Source organism: Salvelinus sp. IW2-2015, linkage group LG23 (genome assembly GCF_002910315.2).
Source record: "Salvelinus sp. IW2-2015 linkage group LG23, ASM291031v2, whole genome shotgun sequence".
NCBI lineage: Eukaryota > Metazoa > Chordata > Actinopteri > Salmoniformes > Salmonidae > Salvelinus > Salvelinus sp. IW2-2015.
The window spans coordinates 21,976,943-22,003,153 of record NC_036863.1 but is presented as its reverse complement, the minus strand read 5'-3'; the positions used below and the strand labels follow the sequence as shown (position 1 = coordinate 22,003,153).

Below are 26,211 nucleotides of genomic sequence, written 5' to 3'. Positions count from 1 at the left end.
ATGTGAACATTCACACCAACATTTTTCCACTGCTCTTTCACACACTTGAGAGAGCTATGCATACTATATGCATATGAGCTGTATACAACATGGCTAATAACACTAACATCAAATCAATTGTAGACACACTGACTGACATAGCTAAAGTGCATTTAGAAGCTGGCCGAGTCCTCAGAAGCTCCCCACCAACATGGACGTGGCTTTCAGCTTCAATGTTCAAGTCTGAGACAGAGTCAGGGGATGGGCTTGCTGCAGCATCACTCCCCGAGGCCTCCCAGGCTCCTTCTCTTTCTGTGTTAAGAGAGAAGTGGATCAATGACTCATTGGGCCAGAGACACTAACAAGATTACTGCATCACTAACGGGAAGTGGCTCGGAGGCTGGGAGCTTTAGTTAACCCATTCAGAGCCCACCCTATTCTCCAGTCTGTAATGGCTACCAGCTAATGCAGGCGGAGCTGGCTCAAACAAACGCTGTACCAGAGAAAAACTATACACAGATACGCTATTTCGTATATTTATTTAGTCATTCAAAATTATAGGAAAGTGTGACTGAAATATTTAGATCGCATGAGGTTTATTGGAAATAGGAGAGGTCCAACTAGAGGCTGGGGATGACTACTATTAGCCTGATCCCAAATCTGTGCTGTAAAGACAACTCCTATGGTCGTTGTTGTTATGCCAAAGAGCACAAACAGATCAAGGACCAGGCCAGACTAGTATATCTTCTTTCTTAAAAGAGCACCATGGGCAACAAACACTTGAGCCATCCCATGCCTCTACTTAACTATATTTAGAGCCCTAATGGCAGGTATCCTAGCAACTACTAGATAAAATAACGTGTCTTTATAGTATGAGCCAGAACCATATACACAGAGTGTACAAAACAGCAGCTTTGCAATTCTAAACACACTCAAACCAGTGTGCCTGGCACCTACTACCATTGCCCGTTCAAAGGCACTTAAATATTTTGTCTTGCCCATTCACCCTCTAAATGGCACACATACACAATCCATGTCTCAATTGTCTTAAAGATTAAAAATCCTTCTTTAACCTGTCTCCTCCCCTTCATCTACACTGATTGAAGTGGATTTAACAAGTTACATCAATACGGGATCATATCTTTCACCTGGATTCACCTGTCTATGTCATGTTCCTAATGTTTTGTACACTAAATATATATAGGGGCTCCTGAGTAGCGCAGCGGTCTAAGGTACTGCATCTCAGTGCTAGAGGCGTCGTCACTACAGACACCTTGGTTCGAATCCAGGCTGTATCACAACCGGCCGTGATTGGGAGTCCCATTGGCCGGTGCATAATTGGCCCAGCGTTGTCCGGGTTTGGATGGTGTAGGCTATCATTGTAAATAAGAATTTGCTTAGTTAAATAAATGTTAATTATTTTTTTAATATATAGAGAGTTGGGCCAATGTGGTTGAGCGTTCTGGGAGCACCACTTTCCCCTCCATAGCCATTGCTAAGTAATAATTAACGCTTCCGCTGTCACGCCTATTCCCGCTCTCCCACTMTAAAGTTCGAGGGCACCAGGCTGCCCTTCATTACGCACACCTGTCACCATCATTACGCGCAGCAGCGCTCACCTGGACTCCTTCCCTTTGTTGATTGCCCTGTCTATAACTGTCTGCTCCCCCGTTTGTTCCCGGTGTCAGTATTTATGTTGTTATGTGTTCATGTCCAGATGCTGTCCTGTCCTGTTTCATGTAAGCATTTCATTAAATGTTCACTCCCTGTACCTGCTACTCGTCTCTACCAGCGTTGATTCTTACATCCGCGCTGTGCTGTTTATTTCTGATAGTTTTCTAAACCTGTGAAGATGTCCAGTGAAAGCAGATACGCAATTTGTTGACACTAAAACACAGCCAAGACTTGGATACACATGATCCTGAAGGCTAATCAATAAAAACGTCTGTTAAATTCGCTGCTCTGTTTTGCTTGTTTACAGYGGGTMATTTCAAAGGGAACTGTCGGAGGCGCTCTCGTATTGTTACATCAGCAACATTTCAAGAATACACTTCTATATGGGCGCTAACATGGCAGCCATTCTAAAACCTTAACCTAACTCTCTCTATATATACATGGCATTCGGACAGTGTTCAGACCCCTCAACTTTTTCCACATTTTGTTAGGTTACAGCCTTATTTTAAAATTGATTAAATTGTTTTATCCCTCATCAATCTACACACAATACCCCATAATGACAAACGCACATTTTTTTAGCAAATGTATATAAAAAAACAACTGAAATATCACATTTACATAAGTATTCAGACCCTTTACTCAGTACTTTGTTGAAGAACCTTTGGCAGCGATTACAACCTCGACTCTTCTTGGGTATGAGGCTTAAAGCTTGGCACACCTGCAGATCCTCTCAAGCTCTGTCAGGTTGAATGGGGAGCATTGCTGCACAGCTATTTTCAGGTCTCTCCAGAGATGTTTGATTGGGTTCATGTCCGGGCTCTGGTTGGCCACTCAAGGACATTCAGAGACTTGTCTCGAAGCCATTCCTGAGTTGTCTTGGCTGTGTGCTTAGGGTCGTTGTCCTGTTGGAAGGTGAACTTTCGCCCCAGTCTGAGGTCCTGAGCGCATTGGAACAGGTTTTTATCAAGGATCTCACTGTACTTTGCTCCGTTCATCTTTGTCTCCCAGTCCCTGCCACTGAAAAACATCCCCACAACATGATGCTGCCACCACCATGCTTCACCGTAGGGATGGTGCCAGGTTTCCTCCAGACATGACGCTTGGCATTCAGGCCAAAGAGTTCAATCTTGGTTTCATTAGACAAGAGAATCTTGTTTCTCATGGTCTGAGAATCTTCAGGTGCCTTTTGGCAAACTCCAAGTGGGCTGTTATGTACCTTTTACTGAGGAGTGGCTTCTGTCTGACCACTATCATAAAGGCCTGATTGGTGTAGTGTTGCAGAGATGGTTGTCCTTCTGGAAGGTTCTCCCATCCCCACAGAGGAACTCCAGAGCTCTGTCAGAGTGACCATCGGGTTCTTGGTCACCTCCCTTCTCCCCCGCCTGCTCAGTTTGGCCGTGCGGCCAGCTCTAGGAAGACACTTGGTGGTTCCAAACGTATTCCATTTAAGAATGATGGAGGCCCCTGTGTTCTTGGAGACCAATGCTGCAGACATTTTTTGGTAGATCTGTGGCTTGACACAATCCTGTCTCGGAGCTCTACGGACAATTCCTTCAACCTCATGGCTTGGTTTTTGCTCTGCCATGCACTGCCAACTGTGGGACCTTATATAGACAGGTGTGTCCCTTTCCAAATCGTGTCCAATCAATTTAATTTACCACATGTGGACTCCAATCAAGTTGTAGAAACATCTCAAGGATGATCAATGGAAACAGGATGCACCTGAGCTCAATTTTAAGTCTCATAGCAAAGGGTCTAAATATTTATGGAAATAAGGTATTTCTGTTTTGTATATTTAATACATTTGCTAAAATTWAAAAAAAAACTGTTTTTGTTTTGTCATTATGGGTTATTGTGGGCAGATTGCTGAGGATTTTTATTTATTTAATCCATTGTAGAATAAGGCTGAAACGTAACAAAATGTGGAAAAAGTCAAGGGGTCTGAATACTTTCCGAAGGCACTGTATATATATGGCTCTGGCATGAGCTATATAGCTAGTTAGGAACATAGAATGAGGAATTAGAATACTAGAATGGACATGAACCTTGCAAAGGTCAGCCATGTTGGTCAGGGAGTTGGTCAACCCTGGTTTTCCAGTGCTGTCATAAGATATTGTGTAAAACGATGAATGTGAAGAATTTATCTGCACTGTATGTGTGTTAGCTAGCCAACCAGGTTTAGAGGAATGATTTCATAAATGTGTGAAATTAACTGCCAATACACYGACATTCCATTCAAACAATGCACTCAATCCACAGCCATACACTGGCTCAAATCAGTCGATGATAGGACTTAGACAAGTTGTAAATGCAACGGTACTGATACTGTATCATATAATAGCACTCACAGCTTTCCAAGATCACAAAATCTGAGACATTTATGGTCAGTTTAAATATATTTTAGAGGCTAAAACCTGTATTTATAATTATTTGACAATATTTTAGGTTGACTATAATTCCATTACACAATWTATGATACATCACATGCCTTACTTTTATTTTCCTGCATAAGTAAAATAAGGATTATGCCTCTACTGCAATTCATTCCAATTAGACTGGATTTGGATTTCTCCCTGACGGATATGGTTGCCACTTTCACCCCATTCTGAAACTGAGGATTTATGACATAGCCCCTCTAGTAATTTAATAGAATCGCTATGGTTAAGACATCATCCCCAAGACACAGCAGGGCTGAGAGAGACATGGTGAGTTGAACACCAGGCAAGGCAAGGCAGATTAGCATGGCAGAAACAAAGAGACAAGAAGTAACAAACAAACACAATACTTAATAGTTAAGGGAAAATGCATTAAATAAATTGTAACGGGATCTGTTGTGTTCAGAGATCTAAAAACTATTATCTTTTAAATTTGATTTCACAACTATCATATGTGCTGTGTAAGCTAACGTTGATTTGTTTTATTTTAAACATAGGCCAACTGTATTTTATCTGTCTCTAACAGGATAATATAATTCAGTGAGATTGAACTTCACATGACCCTAACCTCTCTCAGTGTGTTTGTTTTTCCACTTTAATTCTGTGCTGTAGTGTTTACAGGGGTTGATGACAGCAAGGTTGTATTTGAGAGCAGCTGACTTGCTAACTGTGACACATTGTGTTTACACACACACAGTAAACACTCCACTGCACTCTCACTGCAAACCACATAACAACAACAAACTGCTTATTTCCTTTGTGTGGGTAAAGAGACTAGGTATAATATTTAATGTAGATTGTAAATATGTTTAAATGTGTGGTGTAAATGTGAGGATGAGTGGGTACAGTTTTAAATATGGTGTTAAAACTGATTTTGATGTTTAAAAATATAAACAGACAAATCTGTCTGCCATCCAACAGTAGGCCTAAATGGTTTGTTTTGGAGGTAAATTCTGGATGTTAGGGCAGTGATTGTATAATTCCCCAAACTGTAGTTAAACCCTCTGAATGGGTTACACCCCGTTCTTACCTCTGGATGTCTGAAATGAGCCACCAGGCCCAGGACCAGCCTCCCACCACGTAGGTCTTCTCATCGGAGCCACAGCAACCACCTGAGAGCCAGCACAGGCAACATGAGCATCACATTGTAACCACTGTATCACTGATAACACCACAGAAATAGTACTGTATTCTATTTCTATGGAATGACAATCAGTGTCATTGCACCACTGACAGTATCATCAACATTAGAGTATTACACTATTAGACCACAGTAAACCAGACCAGTACAATGGTATCAGACCACAGTTTGAAGAGCTGAGGACCCAGAGAGCAGTAGGTGGTGTAGTGGTTAGGACAATGGGTCAGTGACTCCATCTACAGTACCTGTCAATGTAAGTGCATTCGGAAAGTATTCAGACCCCTTGACTTTTTCCAAATTCTGTTACATTACAGCTTAATTCTGAAATTGATTAAATTGTTTCCCCCCCTCATCAATCTACACACAATACCCCATAATGAATATGCAAAAACAGGTTTATTGAAATGTTTGCAAATTCATTACAAGTAAAAAACGTAAATATCACATTACACAAGTATTCAGACCTTTTACTCAGTACTTTGTTGAAGCACCTTTGGCAGCGATTACAGCCTCGAGTCTTCTTGGGATTGACGCTAAAAGCTTTCTAACACATTTTCTAATTTTCAGTTTGAATACTGTCACTAAAAAGCCACAGTAATCCTTACAAAAAGTAGCTGTTTGATATTTCACCGTAACATTTTGGAATGTTCATTCAAATCGTTCAACTGAAATTGTTTCTCTGGCAACATGTTCGTTGCAAACAGAAGCCGTGTTGAACTCGCCTCAGGCTTAGAGCCTCTAACCCTGGCAATTTGACTGGTAAACTCAGGGTACACAATGGCTGCCTGGTATTGGGATGCAATAATTTCCATGGTAATGTAAAGTTCATTCAAATGATGTTACATATTTTTTTAAATTCTATATATTTTTTGGGTACGTTTTACCCCTTTTTCTCCCCAATTGGTAGTTACAGTCTTGTCCCATCACTGCAACTTCAGTACGTACTCAGGAGAGGCGAAGGTCGAGGGCCATGCGCCCCATGAAACACGACCCTGCCAAGCCGCACTGCTCGCTTAACTCGGAAGCTAGCCACACCAATGTGTCGGAGGAAACTCTGTACAACTGCCGACCGTGTCAGCGTGCATGCATCTGGCCCGCCACAGGAGTCGCTAGAGTGCGATGGGACAAGGACATCCCGGCCGGCCAAATACTCCCCTAACCCGGACGACCCTGGGCCAATTGTGTGCCTCCTCATGGGTCTCCCGGTCGCGGGTGGCTTGCGATACAGCCCGGGATCGAATCCAGATCTGCAGTGACGCCTCAAGCACTGCCACTCGGGAGGCCCACATTCAAATTATGTTAACTAATGTGGCTCATGCAATGGAATGTATTTTTTGTAATGTCAGTTGAGTTGAGTCAACAAATCACACCACATATTGATGGGTACACTTTCTGCTTTTACTTCCTCCTTCTTCTTCGGTATCATGGAGTTTGCACATTTTGTTTGTGCATGTCAACAACCTACTGTGCGGGAGGGTGTGGTTGATCACATTACATTTTGTGAAACAAAAATAAAAAGGAGGATAAAAAATAAATAGATGGCAATTTTCCATGAAGAAAACTGATGGGGCTTGCTTTAACTCTTTAAAAGTATTTTTGTGATAGTGGTAAAAGTTTTAAAGTTTTAATATACTATTTAAAGCAGTGGTCACCGACTGGTCTATCTTTAAGAAATTCCTAGTCGATCACTAAACATTTCTGTTAAAAAAACAAACGATAAAGCCTGTTGGCGGTAGGTGCACTTGAYTTAGTAGCCATTTTGTAACGATAGTCTATGTCGTCCTCCTCATCGGACGAGGAGAGGCGAGAAGGATCGGACCAATATGCAGAGTGGTTAGTTTCCATGGTAATTTAATAACACGAAAACAATATGCGATACAAAATAACAAAATGAAACTACTGTTACAGTCCCGTGTGGCGAAACACTAACAAGGAACAAACACCCACAAAACACACGTGAAACCCCGGCTGCCTAAGTATGATTCTCAATCAGGGACAACGATTGACAGCTGCCTCTGATTGAGAATCATACCAGGCCGAACACACAAAACCCCAACATAGAAAACAACACATAGACAACCCACCCAACTCACGCCCTGACCATACTAAATAAATACAAAACAAGGGAAAACAGGTCAGGAACGTGACACATTTTGTGTGTCTGAAGGTATAACTCCGCCTACCCGGCAGGCCAAGAGAGCAAATCAAGTGCACCTGGCCAATCAGCTAGCTAAGATCACCGTGTTTGCACAGTCTCCTCAAGCCATAGACTGTAAAAGGAAGCCTTGAATGCACAGAAAAGTTGATACTATGAGATTATGACTAGAGAGAGACTAAACGAATACAGCAAAGAGCTGCTGTTTTTATGAGTAAGTTCATGTTTAAGTTGTTATTCAGCACTGTGAACACTTTTATAAGCCATCAGCACTGTCAACACTTTTATTTGCCACTGCAGCTGTAATGAATGCCTATTGCAAAATGTTCCGATAAGCTTGCGTTGTTATTATTAGTGGCTTGTGTCTTTTTTTAAATCAAGGAAAATGTCACTTTCTCTGGTCATAAGAGTAACAACATGAATTGGTGCATGAGGCAGAAACATTTTCTCAGCAGAGGGAGGGAGAGTGGAAGGATGGCGAGTCGGGTGAGATGCAGCCTCACCGCTGCTCCCTGCCCTCAGACTGACCATCAGATGCAGGCAGGGCCTAAAATGTACTTTTTTGTATATAAGCCACTTTTTTTTATTTTTAAATCAACCAGCTACCCACATTTTTTCCCCAGCTGAAATATTTTCTCGCCATAAATACACTTAAAAACACAGAAAAAATGGACGAGCATGCTTATTAATGTTTCTAAAATAATAMATGTATTATTAATAATAAGCAATGTGGTATATATTGGTCGATTTAATTTAATACTCTGTGACCCGAGTCTTTTAACCAAACATTTTCAGCTGCCCCTTTTAAGGTTACCTTAGTAACAGGGCCACTCCAGTAGTTTTGTGTGCCCGTTAGAATCTCACTAATTGAGGCCAATGATGTCTCTTTTTGCTAGCAGTGGAAGCAAACTCAAACATTGAAAAGCAACCTAGGTTGTGAACAAAACAATGTAAATAGCCAAGAAACATAAGGACAAAGTCTCACTTAAGTAGACTTCTAGTAAACCTTTATGCCTGTGCGCATTGCTTCTAAAAATGAATTTTTCAGCACTTCACTCACAGTGCTCACAGCCCCTCAGACAGGCAGTATTTCTGTGTGAGGTCGGATAGCTATAACATTAGGATTCAAATTTCTTTGTGCATTATCAGATATGAAACAACGTTGCAGAGATACTTTGAAAATAGCTACTGCAGCATTTATTTAGCTATAAATCACAACTTGCATTTGTGCCCATACTTGACTATTTATGAAATACTCGCAAAAACACACTCTAGAGCCCTGAGTGTGGCCACCCGCCAATGTGGCTGGTGAATTAGACATTCTTACCCACATTTGGCGAGTGTTAATTATAGGCCCTGGATGCAGGCCATCAGTCCAGTAAAAAAATTGCAAATTATTAAGCTCACTCAGCTGTGCCTCACAAGTAAAACAATAAATGATCTATTACCAGTGTGATCATATACCTAAAATGTTATAATATCATTTCAAAATGGTTTGAGAAGAACAACATTGGCAGAGCAATTCAAGCATAGCCCTACACCCGCAATAACATCTGCTAAAAATGTGTATGTGACCAAAGATATTTGATTTGATATGAAGACCACCTTTACTCCACACACAGAGATGCATACAAAGCTTTCCCCTGCCCTCCAGTTGGCAAATCTGACCATAAATCTATCTTCCTGATTCCTGCTTACAAGCAAAAACGAAAGCAGGAAGAACCAGTGACTTGCTTAATACGGAAGTGGTCAGATGACGCCGATGCTACGCTACAGGACGTTTTTGCTAGCACAGACTGGAATATGTTCTGGGATTCATCCAATGGCATTGAGGAGTATACCACCTCAGTCATTGGCTTCATCAATAAGTGCATCGACAACGTCATCCCCTAGGTGACCGTACGTACATATCCCAACCAGAAGCCATTGATTACAGGCAACATCCACATCGAGCTAAAGGCTAGAGCTGCCAATTTCAAGGAGCGGGACACTAATCCAGACACTTACAAGAAATCCAGCTATCCCCTCAGACGAACCATCAAACAAGCAAAGTGTCAAAACAGGATTAAGATTGAATCCTACTACACTGGCTCTGATGCTCGTCGGATGTGGCAGGGCTTGAAAACTATTACGGACTACAAAGGGAAACCCAAATGTGAGCTGCCCAATGACGTGAGCCTACCAGATCAGCTAAATGCCTTTTATGCTCGCTTCGAGGCAAACAAAACTGAAGCATGCACGAGAGCACCAGCTGTTCTGGATGACTGTGTGATAACGCTCTCGGTAGCCGATGTGAGCAAGACCTTTAACTTCTTGCCGCACGGATCCCTTTAGCGGGATCATTTTCGTAAACAACCGCTGAATTGCAGAGCGCCAAATTCAAGAAAAATACAAAAAATATTTATAATCATGAAATTACAAGTGAAATATACCAAAACACAGCTTAGCTTGTTGTTAATCCACCTATCGTGTCAGATTTTGAAAATATGCTTTACAGCGAAAGCAATCCAAGCGTTTGTGAGTTTATCAATCACTAGACAAAACAGTAAGAACAGCTAGCCTCAAATTAGCTTGGTCACGAAAGTCAGAAAAGCAATAAAATGAATCGCTTACCTTTGATAATCTTCGGATGTTTGCACTCACGAGACTCCCAGTTACACAATAAATGTTATTTTTGTTCGATAAAGATTCGTTTTATAACCAAAAACCGCCATTTGGTTTGCGCGTTATGTTCAGAAAACCACAGGCTCGTTCCGGTCCTGAAAGGCAGACGAAAATTCAAAAAAGTATCCGTAATGTTCGTAGAAACATGTCAAACGTTTTTTATAATCAATCCTCAGGTTGTTTTTAACACACATAATCGATAATATTTCAACCGGACGGTAACCTATTCAATACTACAGAGAAAGAAAATGTCGAGCTACATCTCTCGCGCGCAGGAACTAATCAAAGGACACCTGACGCGTTTTGAAAAATCTTGCTAATTTTTCAAAATAAAAGCTTGAAACTATGTCTAAAGCCTGGTCACAGCCTGAGGAAGCCATTGGAAAAGGAATCTGGTTGATACCCCTTTAAATGGAGGAGGGGCAGGCAACGGAACAGGGATTTTTCCAAATAAAAGGCACTTCCGGGTTGGATTTCCTCAGGTTTTCGCCTGCAAAATCAGTTCTGTTATACTCACAAACAATATTTTGACMGTTTTGGAAACTTWAGAGTGTTTTCTATCCTAACCTGTCAATTATATGCATATTCTAGCATCTGGACCTGAGAAATAGTCAGTTTACCTTGGGAACGTTATTTTTCCAAACATAAAAATTCTGCCCCCTAGCTGAAAGAAGATAAACAGGTCAACATTCACAAAGCCGTGGGGCCAGACGGATTACCTGGACATGTACTCAAAGCATGCGGGAACCAACTGGCAAGTGTCTTCACTGACATTTTCAATCTCTCCCTGACCGAGTCTGTAATACCTACTGTACATGTTTCAAGCAGACCACCATAGTCCCTGTGCCAAATAAAGCGAAGGTAACCTGCCTAAATGATTACCGCCCAGCACTCACGTCGGTAGCCATGAAGTGCTATGAAAGGCTGGCCATGGCTCACATCAACAGCAACTGGAATATGACTAGACCCACTCCAACAGCAACTGATACCCTAGACCCACCCCAATTCGCATACCGCCCCAACAGATCCACAGATAACGCAATCTCAATCAGACGCCACACTGCCCTTTCCCACCAAGACAAAAGGAAAACCTATGTGACAATGTTGTTCATTGACTTCAGCTCAGCGTTCAACACCATAGTGCCCACGAAGCTCATCACTAAGCTAAAGACCATGGGACTAAACACCTCCCTCTGCAACTGGATCCTGGACTTCCTGACGGGCCGCCCCAAGGTGGTAAGGGTAGGCAACAACACGTCTGCCACACTGATCCTCAACACTGGGGCCCCTCAGGGGTGTGTACTTAGTCCCCTCCTGTACTCCTTGTTCACCCACGACTGCGTGGCCAAACACGACTCCAACACCATCATTAATTTTGCTGACGACACAACAGTGGTAGGCCTGATCACCGACAACGAGGAGACAGCCTACAGAGAGGAGGTCAGAGAACTGGCAGTGTTGTGCGAGGACAACACAACCTCTTCCTCAATGTGAGCAAGACAAAGGAGCTGATYGTGGACTACAGGAGAAGGCGGGCCGAACAGGCCCCCATTAACATCGACGCGGCTGTAGTGGAGCGGGTCGAGAGTTTCAAGTTCCTTGGTGTTCACATCACCAACAAACTATCATGGTCAAAACACACCAAGGCAGTCGTGAAGAGGGCACGACAAAACCTTTTCCCCCTCAGGAGACCTAAAAGATTTGGCATAGGTCCACAGATCCTCCAAAATTCTACAGCTGCACCATCGGGAGCATCCTGACCGGTTGCATCACCGCCTGGTATGGCAACTGCACGGCATCTGACCGTAAGACGCTATAGAGGGTAGTGCGAACAGCCCAGTACATCACTGGGGCCAAGCTTCCTGCCAYCCAGGACCTATATAATAGGCGTGTCAGAGGAAAGCCCATAAAATTGTCAGAGACTCCAGTCACCCAAGTCGTAGACTGTTTTCTCTGCTACCGCACTGCAAGCAGTACCAGAGCGCCATGTCTAGGACCAAAAGGCTCCTTAACAGCTTCTACCCCCAAGCCATAAGACTGCTGAACAATTAATCAAATGGCCACCAGACTATTTACATTTCCCCCCCCCCACCATTGGCTTTGCTACTCGCTGTTTATTATCTATGCATAGTCATTTCACCCCTACCTATATGTACAAATTACCTCAACTAACCTGTACCCCCGCACACTGACTTGGTACCGGTACCCCCTGTATATAGCCTCGTTATTGTTATTTTATTGTGTTACTTTTGACTTTAGTTTATTTGGTAATTATTTTCTTAACTCTTCTTGAACTGCACTGTTGGTTAAGGGCTTGTAAGTAAGCATTTCACGGTAAGGTCTACACTTCTTGTATTCGGCGCATGTGACAAATACAATTTGATTTGATTTGATAATGTATTGGGCCTTTAGCCTAAACCTCATTGCTACAGAACTGTATTGAACTGGTTAATGTTGCAAAGGCTTACGTTTTTCAAGTCATGTTTWAAAAAAATCTTAGCTTGCATTTTGACTCAGAAAGTGATCTTGGTCAGTGAACACTGATTTAAAGCAAAGCAGTTTTAAAGTACAGTTGAAGTCGGAAGTTTACATACACCTGAGCCAAAGACAATTAAACTAATTTTTTTCACAATTCCTGACATTTAATCCTAGTAAAAAGTCAGTTAGGATCACCACTTTATTTAAAGAATGTGAAATGTCAGAATAATAGTAGAGAGAATGATTTATTTTAGCAAAAGGGCTTGCAAGCCTCCCCCTTTTTCCTCCAAACATAACAATGGTCATTATGGCCTAACAGTTCTATCAGACCAGAGGACATTTCTCCAAAAAGTACGATTTTTGTCCCCATGTGCAGTTGCAAACCGTAGTCTGGCTTTTTTATAGTGGTTTTGGAGCAGTGGCTTCTTCCTTGCTGCGCGGCCTTTAAGGTTATGTCGATATAGGACTCGTTTTACTGTGGATATAGATACTTTTGTACCTGTTTCCTCCAGCATCTTCACAAGGTCCTTTGCTGTTGTTCTGGGATTGATTTGCACTTTTCGCACCAAAGTACGTTCATCTCTAGGAGACAGAATGCATCTCCTTCCTGAGCGGTATGACGGCTGCATGGTCCCATGGTGTTTATACTTGCGTACTATTGTTTGTACAGATGGACGTGGTACCTTCAGGCATTTGGAAATTGCTCCCAAGGATGAACCAGACTTGTGGAGGTCTACAATTTGTTTTCTGAGGTCTTGGCTGATTTCTTTTGATTTTGCCATGATGTCAAGCAAAGAGGCACTGAGTTTGAAGGTAGGCCTCGAAATACATCCACAGGTACCCCTCCAATTGACTCAAATGATGTCAATTAGCCGAAGCTTCTAAAGCCATGACATAATTTTCAGGAATTTTCCAAGCTGTTTAAAGGCATAGTCAACTTAGTATATGTAAACTTCAGACCCACTGGAATTGTGATACAGTGAATTATAAGTTAAATAATCTGTCTGTAAACAATTGTTGGAAAAATTACTTGTGTCATGCACAAAGTAGATGTCCTAACCGACTTGCCAAAACTATAGTTTGTTGACAAGAAATTTGTGGAATGGTTGAAAAATTAGTTTTAATGATCCAACCTAAGTGTATGTAAACTTCTGACTTCAACTGTATGTATGGTTTTGAAAAACGTTATAGTAGTGGTAGTGTCTGCAGTTGTAATGTGATGACTGGTTATAGTTGAAAAAGTAGGTAGATGAAAAGTTAGGATAGCCTGAACATATGAAAATTGGTTTGCTGTATCTCGCTTGAACGGTTCAAGAATTACTGTTGGTTATTTTATGCAAATGCTCTCAAATGTATTTAGTTATAGTTTATAAAAGTGTTAAAGAATTTGATAGCCTGAATGTTTTAAAGTTGGTCTTGTAGCTTAATGGACCAAGGAGCAGGACCATTTTCAATTGCTACCTCTGTATTCCTATGGTTCTCATTCAAACCCATGTTCATTTATGAACATTTTAAATGGTTACAGTAAAAAAATGACAATATATAGTTTAAAAAAAATCTGGGCAAGCAATTGTAATGCTTGCGAAAGTATTCAACCCCGTTGGCATTTTTCCTATTTTGTTGCCTTACAACCTGGAATTAAAATAGATTTTTGGGGGGGGTTTGTGCAATTTGATTTACACAACATGCCTATCACTTTGAAGATGCAACATATTTTTGTGTGTGTAACAAAACTTGAGCATGCATAACTATTCACCACCCCAAAGTCAATACTTTGAAGAGCCACCTTTTACAGCAATTACAGGTGTACGTCTCTTGGGATATGTCTCTATAAACTTGGCACATCTAGCCACTGGGATTTTTGCCCAAAACTGCTCCAGCTCCTTCAAGTTGGATGGGTTCCGCTGATGTACAGCAATCTTTAAGTCATACCACAGATTCTCAATTGGATTGAGGTCTGGGCTTTGACTAGGCCATTCCAAGACATTTAAATGTTTCCCCTTAAACCACTCAAGTGTTGCTTTAGCAGTATGCTTAGGGTCATTGTCCTGCTGGAAGGTGAACCTCCGTCCCAGTCTCAAATCTCTGGAGTCTGACTTATTGGGAGACTGGTCAGAACGGCAGTTGTTCGGAAAAAGTTGGGGAAATGTGTTAATGCAGTTACTAAAAGAACTGTATCCTTAGATCCGTAGTGGGTATTTTTGTTTCGTTGCCAGATTGAAATATCAGAGAATTTGACAAAAATGTCATACTCTCCAATCTTTTGTCTAACTTGTTCGGAAAGTGGTCAAAAGTTGATGCTGTTACTTAAACAGCTGTAATGTTTGATTGGTACCAGATGATTCTGTTATAATTTCAGATTTGAATAGCAGAGAAGTAGAAGAAGATTTCTGTTGGAGACCCCTGGTTTACACGTTATAAAGTTTGAATGTCGTTTCTAGCTTAAACGGTATAAGAGGTGTTGTGTGAAGAATAATAATAAGAAGTATGACGAAGATTTAAAGTTGGGAAGTCCTACCTAAATACAATTGCACGATTAACTAACCCTACACCTTATTCTACTATTTTTTTTAACCACCCCATTCCACTACTTTGACCCTAACTGACAGCCTGGGAGGACAGGACTCTTTCGTTCAACACACCTTGTAAATCTTCTGCAGTAAAACCTTGTACACCCAAGTACTTCTCTGCAGCTGCCACCACAATGTCTATTTTCTGTGACTTGCATACCCTTTCTGCGGTACAGTTGATAACCATGGCACTGAATGCTAAGAAGCCAACCTTACTGAAGCACAAATGTGTCACTCTGTATTGGCCTAGGCCTACCCTTGACTCATCATCCTCTACTCTCTTCACTGCCTCAGCAAATGACACCTTCTGTTCTACTCTGACAATGGCAACCTCAACCTGTCTCTCGCACCGGGCACTTCTGATCCCCAGCAATATTGGCACCCCCACAATTGACACACAGTTTTTTCCACCGATAGTACAAATTCCTTTGTGCCATGCCCTCCTGCACACTTCTCACATCTCAGAATCTCCCTCCTTCACAACATGACCATAAGCTTGGCATCTGAAACGCCTTAGTGGGTTTGGCACAAAAGCTCTCACGGGATAACTGACATATCCTAACATGAGTTTCAAAACTCAAAAGGACAGACAGTGTCTTCTCAGTTTCACCACACTTGCAACCGGCTGGCCAATAACCGCCATCCAAAATTCCATGACTGTCACAGCCTTGGTTTTAGGCCTTATGTGTAAACACTTTGTCTGTCACGACAAGCCTCCTGTAGACCACAAACTAAAGCATTGTCTCTAAAAACTTCCCCTGACACTTTCACTTCAACAGTTGCTCCACATACAGAACACTACACCACCAACAAACCACACTTGATGGTGTTGGTGACATTTCTAGTACAGGAAAGTTAGCTCACACTCAAATCAGAAATAAAGTTTTGGAAAACACAATTGTGGTAACATTTGGCAGTTATCAATGGGTCTTACTGGTACTAGTTGTCGGCAGGGTGGGAAATGTACTTTTTGGTCCGCCAGCCATTGTGGCAGGTACAGTAGATTAAAAAAATCTACCAGCCACTGACATTTTTTATCAGCCAAAACATTATTTTTTCTCCATAATTACTCAAACTCACAACAAAAGAACAAATGAACATGCTTTCTGTTTAAAAAACAATAAATGTATTACTAGTAAGAAGTAATGGGGTATATTGTGTAATTTCATTTTTGTAACCTGCATCTATTAACCAATGTATGTTAAAATAAATCATTTAGATCCAATAATAAAAACAGATAAACAGTTCTACAACTGAACATCAAGAATCAACAAAGTTCCTGCCCTGTCACAAAATGCTGAGTGATAGATCTGGGCTCTACGCTGACATTTTTTACAAGGAGTACATAATGTTTTAAGTATAAATGTAGAAACACACAAATAAATCTAGGAGAACAATGGCTAAAAGTTCATTAATAAACATTTTTGGGAGTGATCCATGCTCAATCAAGCACAATGATTAGGTGAGACAAAAATGTTCAGCTGGCCTTTTAAGGGATGGGCCATTACTGTGGTAACTCCGGAACTCTATTGTCTGTGATGAGAAAAATCTCTGACTGCAACCTCTTCCTAGCAGCAGACAGTTGCAGCAAACTCAAACTAACATTGAAAAACATAGCATGTGAACAAAACRATGTAACTGGCCAAGAAACACAAGTACAAAGTCATACTTAGTAGCCTTTCTTGTCAATTCGACCAACTTCTACATGTGGGCTTAGGATAAAAACAAAACTGTTCCCAAATACTCTGTGTGACCACCCGCCACGAGGCTGGTGAAATATACATTCTTACCCGCCAATGACAAAACCGAATTTTCAACCCTGGTTGTCGGCTTCAAAGGCTATGATATGAGGTATTTTTAAGAGTGAATAAACGAATAGGACAGTGCTCATATCAATGGGATTATTTGGCCATTTCCTTCATTGTTCAGAATCTATAGCTTCCTTTCAGATGGCGCAAATGCATAATTTATTGCTATTTCATTACTTTAACAGAACGTTTCCTTAAAGTTCAAACATGATTACATTTAATTTAATTTTTGCTAGATGTGCCAAGCTTATAGACATATCCCAAGAGACTTGCAGCTGTAACTGCTGCAAAAGGTGTCTCCACAAAGTATTGACTTTGGGGGGGTGAATAGTTATGCACGCTAAAGTCTTCTGTTTTTTTGTCTTATTTCTTGTTTGTTTCACGAAAAATATTTTGCATCTTCAAAGTGGTAGGCATGTTGTGTAACTAAAATGATTACAACCCCCCAAAAAATTCAATTTTAATTCCAGGTTGTAAGGCAACAAAATAGGAAAAATGCCAAGGGGGTAAATACTTTCGCAAGCCACTGTATTTTAAGTCATGTTCTTAGAACATTAAGAAACATTTTAATAAAAAACCAGACAACATTAGTAAAGTTCAAATAGTGTTCTGAGAATGTTTTTGAAAAACATTTACATTTACATTCTGTTCTCAGAGTCAACAAAATGTTCTATCCTCTATCTTGTGTGTTAAGGTGTGATGGCCGCGCACACTAGTTGGCCTCACCAGATCTTAATGAGAGTTTGTTTCCTTTGAAATGGGGTATTTTTGAATACACTCAAATCAACAGCTTTGTATGAGTTAAAAATAACATTGCATGCTAGCTCCATCCTGGTGGTGCAATGGACTAATGGATGGAGAACAGAAAATCATACGTTTGAATCTCACTGATGCTGTGCCACAAAAAAAAAATGCTTGCATGATTAATGCCTAAGCAAATTAATTTATGTGTTGCATCTGTGCTTGGAGTTCAAAACAGTTAAACATGCACTATGCAGAAATCTCTTCGCCAATCCCTGGTTGCTAAAATTCTAGTAGTTCACCTAATTTCAGTTTGTGACAAAAAAAAGCAAGTTTAGTGTAGAGAACAGTGGAGGCTCCTCAGAGGAGAAGGGGAGAACCATCCTCAGTGAATTTCATGAAAATAAAAGTAGTGAAACATTAAAAGTTATCCTTTTTAGATAAAACTATACTAAATACATTCACGTCACCAAATAATTGATTAAAACAAACTGTTTTGCAATGAAGGTTTACAGTAGCCTCCACAGCGCTTTGTAGGGTAGCACCATGGTGTAGCCAGAGGACAGCTAGTTTCCATCCTCCACTGGGAGGACAATGCAAAACCTAGGAGGCTCATGGTTCTCTCCCCCTTCCATAGACATACACAGTAATTATGACAACTTCCGGAGGACGTCCTCCAACCTATCAGAGCTCTTGCAGCATGAACTGACAAGTTGTCCACCCAATCAAGCTTGCGAATGTAGCTAGCTAGTTTAGGCTACTCAAACACCTGGCTCAAACAGAGAGGGATGCTATGTTAGCTAGCTGGCTGTGGGTATCCAAAACTGGAACTTTTCCAAGTCAAGGTAAGCTTTTGGTTTTATTAATTTATTGGCACCAGGCCCGCAGGTATAACTGCTTGCTGACTACACTGTACTGCCTGATTGTAACAGGTTTACTAATGTGTTAGTTCTAGTAGCTATGTTGAACATGACCTTAGCTAATAATGGTGATAACGATGTAGGCTGTGTGTAGCGGTTATGAGTAGAGGTCGACCGATTATGATTTTTCAATGCCGATACCGATACCGATTATTGGAGGACAAAAAAAGCTGATACCGATTAATCGGACGATTTATTTAAAAAAAACATTTTTTTATATATATATATATATATCATACACACACACACATTTTTGTAATAATGACAATTGCAACAATACTGAATGAACAATGAACACTTTTATTTTAACTTAATATAATACATAAATACACACACGCACACAGCTCTGAAGTGACAATGATACTGAAGAGTCTGCTTAGGAGACAAATACTCTCAACTGTTTGAATAAAAATAGAGTTTAAGATACCTGTGATGAATGTTGAAAACAAAAACTTTAATTTCTATATGCAGGAAATCCTATTTTAATAATGGGCATGGTAAGAATTGACAACCAAAGTGCGAGTCATAATTCCCATGACATCTAGCAAAATCTGAAAAGCGGTTCCTTCATTTATTCCATAGGATATTTTTAGATTCACTTAAAATAAGGTCTGTGTTTCGTGTAGGCTTACATCACCGTGCCAATTTTATAACTGTGTAGATATCCATAGGACAAGGTAACTCTGATCAATATTGGCTAAATATAAGCGAAGATTTAAAAAAAATGTAGAGTGGATTTATGAAAATATGTTGACAAACGTTACCTTATCCTAGTGAGATTTACACGGGTATCAAAACGTCGAGGCGGTTTAAGCCTGCACGAAACACAGACCTTATTTGAAGTAGATCAAGACATTCTCTATGGAAGACATGAACGGTAAAATAACGAAGGAACCCCTTTCAAATTCAGCCGCAAGTTATTACAGGAATTATAACGCGTCGACTATTTCTCTCTAAACCATATACCTTTGACTAATCCGGAAACTATCACCTCGAAAACAAAACGTTTATTCCGTTCCGTATTTTATCTAACGGGTGGCATCCATGAGTCTAAATATTCCTGTTACATTGCACAACCTTCAATGTTGTCATAATTACGTAAAGTTCTGGCAAATTAGTTCGCAAAGAGCCAGGCGGCCCAAACTGTTGCATATACCCTGACTCTGCGTGCAATAAACGCAAGAGAAATGACACAATTTCACCTGGTTAATATTGCCTGCTAACCTGGATTTATTTTAGCTAAATATGCAGGTTTAAAAATATATACCTGTGTATTGATTTTAAGAAAGGCATTGATGTTTATGGTTAAGTAAGTTTTTTATAAGATAAGTTTAATTCTAGCTAGCAACTTACCTTAGCTTACTGCATTCGCTAACAGGCAGGCTCCTCGTGGAGTGCAATGTAATCAATGCAAGATTGGATCCCCCGAGCTGACAAGGTTAAAAATCTGGCGTTCTGCCCGTGTTCCTAGGCCGTCATTGAAAATAAGAATGTGTTCTTAACTGACTTGCCTAGTTAAATAAAGATTAAATAAAGGTGTACATATTTTTCTAAATAAAATAAAAAATAATCGGCAAATCGGTGCCCAAAAATACCGATTTCCGATTGTTATGAAAACTTGAAATCGGCCCCGATTAATCGGCCATTCCGATTAATCGGTCGACCTCTAGTTATGATATGGTGGTTTGGCTTGGAAAGATTTTTTCGCCTGGTCACAGACAGCTGATATGTTGTGAACTGAAGCCCACAAGCGAAGGGTAAAGGTGGAGGAGGAGAGAGTGTAGATATGAGAATAAATTATAGCTACAACGATCAAAGTGATCATGCTGTTTGTATGTGGCTGCTATGAAACTGTGTTTCGTGTGATCAGGGGTGTATTCATTCCGCCGAATCTGTTAAACTTTCTTAAACCAAAGCAAACGGAATGAAATGGGGATAAACATATCTGAATATGTCCAATAGAAACTCTTGTTTAAAATTGTTGGACTAATGATTACACTCTAGATCAGCTAGATGCAAGCAAGAGTGCAAGGCAGTATTGAATGTGTCACTGTCTGTTACCTTGATTAATCAARTTTCTCTCGACCTGTGCACCTACGTTGTAAACTTTAATTCATAGGCTAGGTTGTAGCAATCTCATTATGGATACAGGGAAAATTCGAGTAGTAGCCTAAACCTATTGTTACATTGAGCTGGGTGAATGGAATATGAATGACAGTCATCCAATATGCTGTAATAGAAATGCCATGCTCATAAAAATATATAATCGTCCTCCCTCATCTTAAAACGGCACCGACTGCCACTGGTAAAGAATCATCGTGCCATCAAAACCGCTGTGAAATATCTTTTCCATAACCAAAAAGATTGTATTTTCATCTGTTTGAAGCTGGTGTACAAAACCAAAAGTAAAATATGCCATAACAAAACTTAAGGGAAGCATAGAAATAGCGCACAAAGAAAATAATCTACCAATTCTTAGACTTGCTTTCAATGAGAATGACAGATCTATAAGTCACATTTCTATGTGAATTTGGTCAGGTATCCCAAAAAGTTACATATTGTAGCTTTAACCAAAACTAAGCTAGCAGTGTTATTAAAAGTCTAATTGAAACATTCGGTGTTTTCAATAAGGAAAACATGAATAAAACATCCTGGGAAAACTTTCAGGGAACCACAGTAAAACGTTCAAATAACCTCCCTGCAACCTAAAGATTAACGTTCCCAGAACAGGTGAAATTTTCACTTCAGTTCTCAGTTCTCAGGAAACTTATGGCTTGTTCCCAAAACCAATGGAAAACCAAAAACATACGTTCCCACAACTTCCAAGGAACCAAATGTGCTAGCTGGGATGTGATTGTGCAATATCCCTTCCAAATCTAAGGAAATGCTGTTTGCCTAAAGTACTTTAGGCCTGAGAGGGAATTAAAGAATCATTACTTTCATGAACCACCACCACCACCACCACCACAGCCGGCTATTGATGGCTATTTAACAGTCTGATGGCCTTGAGATAGAAGCTGTTTTTCAGTCTCTCGGTCCCAGCTTTGATGCACCTGTACTGACCTCGCCTTCTGGATGATAGCGGGGTGAACAGGCAGTGGCTCGGGTGGTTGTTGTCCTTGATGATCTTTTTGGCCTTCCTGTGACATCGGGTGGTGTAGGTGTAGGTACCTGGAGGTGTAGGTACCTGGAGGGCAGGTAGTTTGCCCCCGGTGATGCGTTGTGCAGACCTCACTACCCTCTGGAGAGCCTTACGGTTGTGGGCGGAGCAGTTGCCGTACCAGGTGGTGATACAGCCCGACAGGACGCTCTCGATTGTGTATCTGTAAAAGTTTGAGTGTTTTCGGTGACAAGCCAAATTTCTTCAGCCTCCTGAGATGGAAGAGGCGCTGTTACGCCTTCTTCACCACGCTGTCTGTGTGAACAGGGAGTACAGGAGAGGGCTGAGAACGCACCCTTGTGGGGCCCCAGTGTTGAGGATCAGCGGGGTGGAGATATTGTTTCCTACCCTCACCACCTGGGGGCGGCCCGTCAGAAAGTCCAGGACCCAGTTGCACAGGGCGGGGTCGAGACCCAGGGTCTTGAGCTTAATGACGAGTTTGGAGGGTACTTTGGTGTTAAATGCTGAGCTGTAATTGATGAACAGCATTCTTACATAGTTATTCCTCTTGTCCAGATGGTTTAGGGCAGTGTGATTGTGTCGTCTGTGGGTCTATTGGAGTGGGTCTAGGGTGTCAGGTAGGGTGGAAGTGATATGATCCTTGACTAGTCTCTCAAAGCCCTTCTTGATGACGGAAGTGAGTGCTACGGGGTGATAGTCGTTTAGCTCCGTTACCTTAGTTTTCTTGGGAACAGGAACAATGGTGGCCCTCTTGAAGCATGTGGGACCAGCCGACTGGGATAGGGATTAAACACACCAGCCAGCTGATCTGCGCATGCTCTGAGGATGCGGCTAGGGATGCCGCCTGGGCCGGAAGCCTTGCGAGGGTTAACATGTTTAAATGTTTTACTCACATTGGCTGCAGTGAAGGAGAGCCCGCATGTTCCGGTAGCGGGCCGTGTCAGTGGCACTGTATTGTCCTCAAAGCGAGGAAAGAAGTTGTCTGGGAGCAAGACGTCGGGGTCCGTGACGGGGCTGGTTTTCTTTTTGTAATCCGTGATTGACTGTAGACCCTGCCACATACGTCTCGTGTCTGAGCCGTTGAATTGCGACTCTACTTTGTCTCTATACTGATGGTTAGCTTGTTTGATTGCCTTGCGGAGGGAATAGCTACACTGTTTGTATTTGGTCATGTTTCTGGTTGCCTTGACATGATTAAAAGCTGTGGTTCGCACTTTCAGTTTTGAGCGAATGCTGCCATCAATCCACGGTTTCTGGTTGGGGAAGGTTTTAATAATCACCGTGGGTACAACATCACCGATGCACTTGCTAATAAACTCGCTGACCAAATCAGCATATACATCAATGTTGTTGTCTGAGGCTATTTGGAACATATCCCAGTCCACGTGACCTAAGCAATCTTGAAGCGTGGAATCAGATTGGTCGGACCAGCGTTGAACAGACCTGAGCACGGGCGTTTCCTGTTTTAGTTTCTGTCTATAGGCTGGGAGCAACAACATGGAGTCGTGGTCAGATTTGCCGAAAGTAGGGCGAGGGAGGGCTTTGTATGCGTCGCGGAAGTTAGAGTAGCAATGATCCAGAATGCTTTCAGCCCGTGTCGCGCATTCGATATGCTGATAAAATTTAGGGAGCCTTGTTTTCAGATTTGTTAAAATCCCCAGCTACAATAAATGCAGCCTCAGGATATGTGGTTTCCAGTTTACATAGAGTTCAATTAAGTTCTTTCAGGGCCGTCGAGGTGTCTGCTTGGGGGGGATATACACGGCTGATTATAATCTAAGAGAATTCTCTTGGTAGATAATGCGGTCGGCATTTGATCATAAGGAATTCTAGGTCAGGTGAACAAAAGGACTTGAGTTCCTGTATGTTGTTATGATCACACCACGACTCGTTAATCATAAGGCATACACCCCCGCCCTTCTTCTTACCAGAGAGATGTTTGTTTCTGTCGGCGCGATGCGTGAAGAAACCGGGCCCACACGTATCCCGAGTGAGCCATGTTTCCGTGAAACAGAGAATGTTACAATCTCTGACGTCTCTCTGAAAGGCAACCCTTGCTCGAATTTCATCTACCTTGTTGTCAAGAGACTGGACATTGCCGAGTAGTATACTCGTGAGCGATGTGCCCGCCTACAGAGCCTGACCAGAAGACCGCTCCGTTTGCCCCTTCTGCGGCGCCGTTGTTTTGGGTCGCCTACTGGGATCCGATCCATTGTCCTGGGTGGTTGTCCAAACAGAGGATCCGCTTCGGGAAAGTCGTATTCCTGGTCGTAATGTTGGTAAGTTGACATTGCTCTTATATCCAATAGTTCTTCCCGGCTGTATGTAATAAGACTTACGATTTCCTGGGTTACACCAAACACAGCCTAGTTACTCTTGAATAGCAAATTGAGGCCTATCCTTGAAATAGCCTAATTGAAATGGCATTGTAATCTTTCTAGGCATACACACAACAAAACGTAGCAACATGGCTTCCATTTAATTGCCGTTATCCAGTCATGCTGCTACAGATCAGGGTCTGCAAAGACTGAAAGGGGGGGTCAATAAGGTTACATAATCAGGATATAATTTTTGAATTTATAATTTCTTATCGTTTTGATAATTTCTCAATATTATGTTTGCGGTAGTTGCCTGTATCTGCACCAAAACCCCAGTATATTTCCTTCATTGCTTGTTCTCCATTTTCTTTTTAAACAGGGAGCCAATTTGTTTTCAGCACTTTTATTTCCATGACTGATCAAAATCAAAAGTTGTTTTCTCATGGCTCTCTCTTGTCCCTCTGCAGCAGACATATGGTGAGTAATATGTTTAGAACATCGAATCGCAATAAAATCACAGTATCGAATAGCAATACATATAGAATGTGAGAATCGTGATACAAGTATCAGCACCTAAGTATCGTGATAATATCCTATTGTGAGATCCCTGGCAATACCCAGCTCTAGTTCCCAGACCTTAAAATACCTAACGCTACATCTGTAATGTCTCTAACTCAACTCATACAGATGAGATCGCCTAGAGCACATTAGGCCTACTTCCACAAATTCCATTGGCTTGTTCAGGTTTCACATGTCACTGCAACCTCTCTCCCATACTGCCACTCAGCAAATAGAAGGCTACAGTATATGATAGACTAGCTATATCTGTCCAACAGTTATTACAACCTATTAATAACTGATTAATATGTCCTTGTTTTTTATATCCTATGTTAGTTATATTACGTTTAGAGTTGTATTTATAGGTATTTCATGGGTAATACTCCATTAGTTGCAATCACTGAGGCTATAACATACCAGGCCAAATTTCATATAATTTCATCTGTATTATGCAATCTGGCCTGACATTTGTGGTATGAATATATGGGCCTGACAWACGGTAATATGCATCCCCCCACTATCATACTCCCTTCCCTCACGACTCGGATACCGTCATTCATAATCACAACGTTCCTATTTCCCAAACTAGAAAATCGCATCAATGACTTGGTTGAACACGATCCCTTATTCATATCAGCATAAATGCGATGTAACGTTGTGTTGTTTACAATCATATGGTGGTTGGGAGAAGTGTGGCATATTGAAATCAACACAAAAAACGTTAGCTGGAAGCCAAAATAAAATATAGCCACAGATCGAAAGCCAGAGCAGCATCTGAATTCGTAGCTAATGACAAAATGAGGTTATCCATTGTGAATAACGCTGCAATGTGCGTGCCACTGTGTAAATAAGAGGTGAAAGTAGTTAACTAACGTTAAATTACAATTCCCAAAGTTGAAGATGAATGTAATTTAACGTTACGTACCTGAAACCACAAGGGCCTCATTTGGTCCAACTGTGTGGCAATTACCCATGTTATTTAAAAACACGGATCCCAAACCAAGTGCCTAGGTCGCCTACAAATCTGTTGCAACACAACCGAGAATTAAAACCTAACGTAACAGACCGATTTCTCTCGTCTTCGAAGCCGTTACCTGCCCCGCCCCTATCATTATGAGAGAAGAGGTCCCCCGCGATTTCACCTCGGCCGACGTCAAAACAAGAGGGGTCCAGCTGCGACGTCATCTCTCAGAGCAGTCATCCCTCAGGGTCTCTATGCTGCCATCTACTGATATGACATCTCTCAGTGCGTTGCAGAATGACAATCCAAAGAGTTGTATAATTAAACCAAGATAGACCACAGCCTGTCGTTTCAAACGGAATCAAACGCGTCATAGTGGGCAGAACAAGCAAGGAGGTGGGCAGAACCAAGCACAAGCTAGCGAGATCCTATTGGCGTGTTCTAGAACACATTTGCTAATTTCCGTTACGGAACGCCTACTCTGTGAAGTGCGCGTGTGCAATAACTAAATTTGCCTTTGCACTCCTAAACAACGCATTTTTTTTTAACTTTAGCAAAGGGTAAAGTCTATACAACTTAGTCCACTCTGTTAATAACAGATTATAGTTTTGGGAACCGGAAACTATATTGAGATCAAATGTTTCATTGATTATAAATCGCTCCCTAGTGGCACGGTGGTCTAAGG

The 26,211-nt window shown here is 41.4% G+C and overlaps 1 protein-coding gene across 2 annotated transcripts in view; it reads right to left on the bottom strand.

Annotated features, from left to right (window-relative positions):
• LOC111950510 (flotillin-2a) overlaps positions 1–25,849 on the bottom strand; it is a 45,884-nt gene extending 20,035 nt beyond the window's left edge. Inside the window, exons 1-2 of one of the 2 annotated variants that reach the window (XM_023968132.2) lie at positions 25,491–25,849; positions 5,122–5,203 (exon numbers count right to left, since the gene is read on the bottom strand). In XM_023968132.2, the coding sequence (XP_023823900.1) occupies positions 5,122–5,203; positions 25,491–25,539 (131 nt within the window). In that variant the 5' untranslated portion in view covers positions 25,540–25,849. Of the gene's footprint in view, positions 1–137; positions 366–5,121; positions 5,204–25,490 lie in introns of those variants that run through there. The other variant, XM_070434264.1, reaches the window with a different exon arrangement.
• Positions 25,850–26,211: the final 362 nt, after the last annotated feature.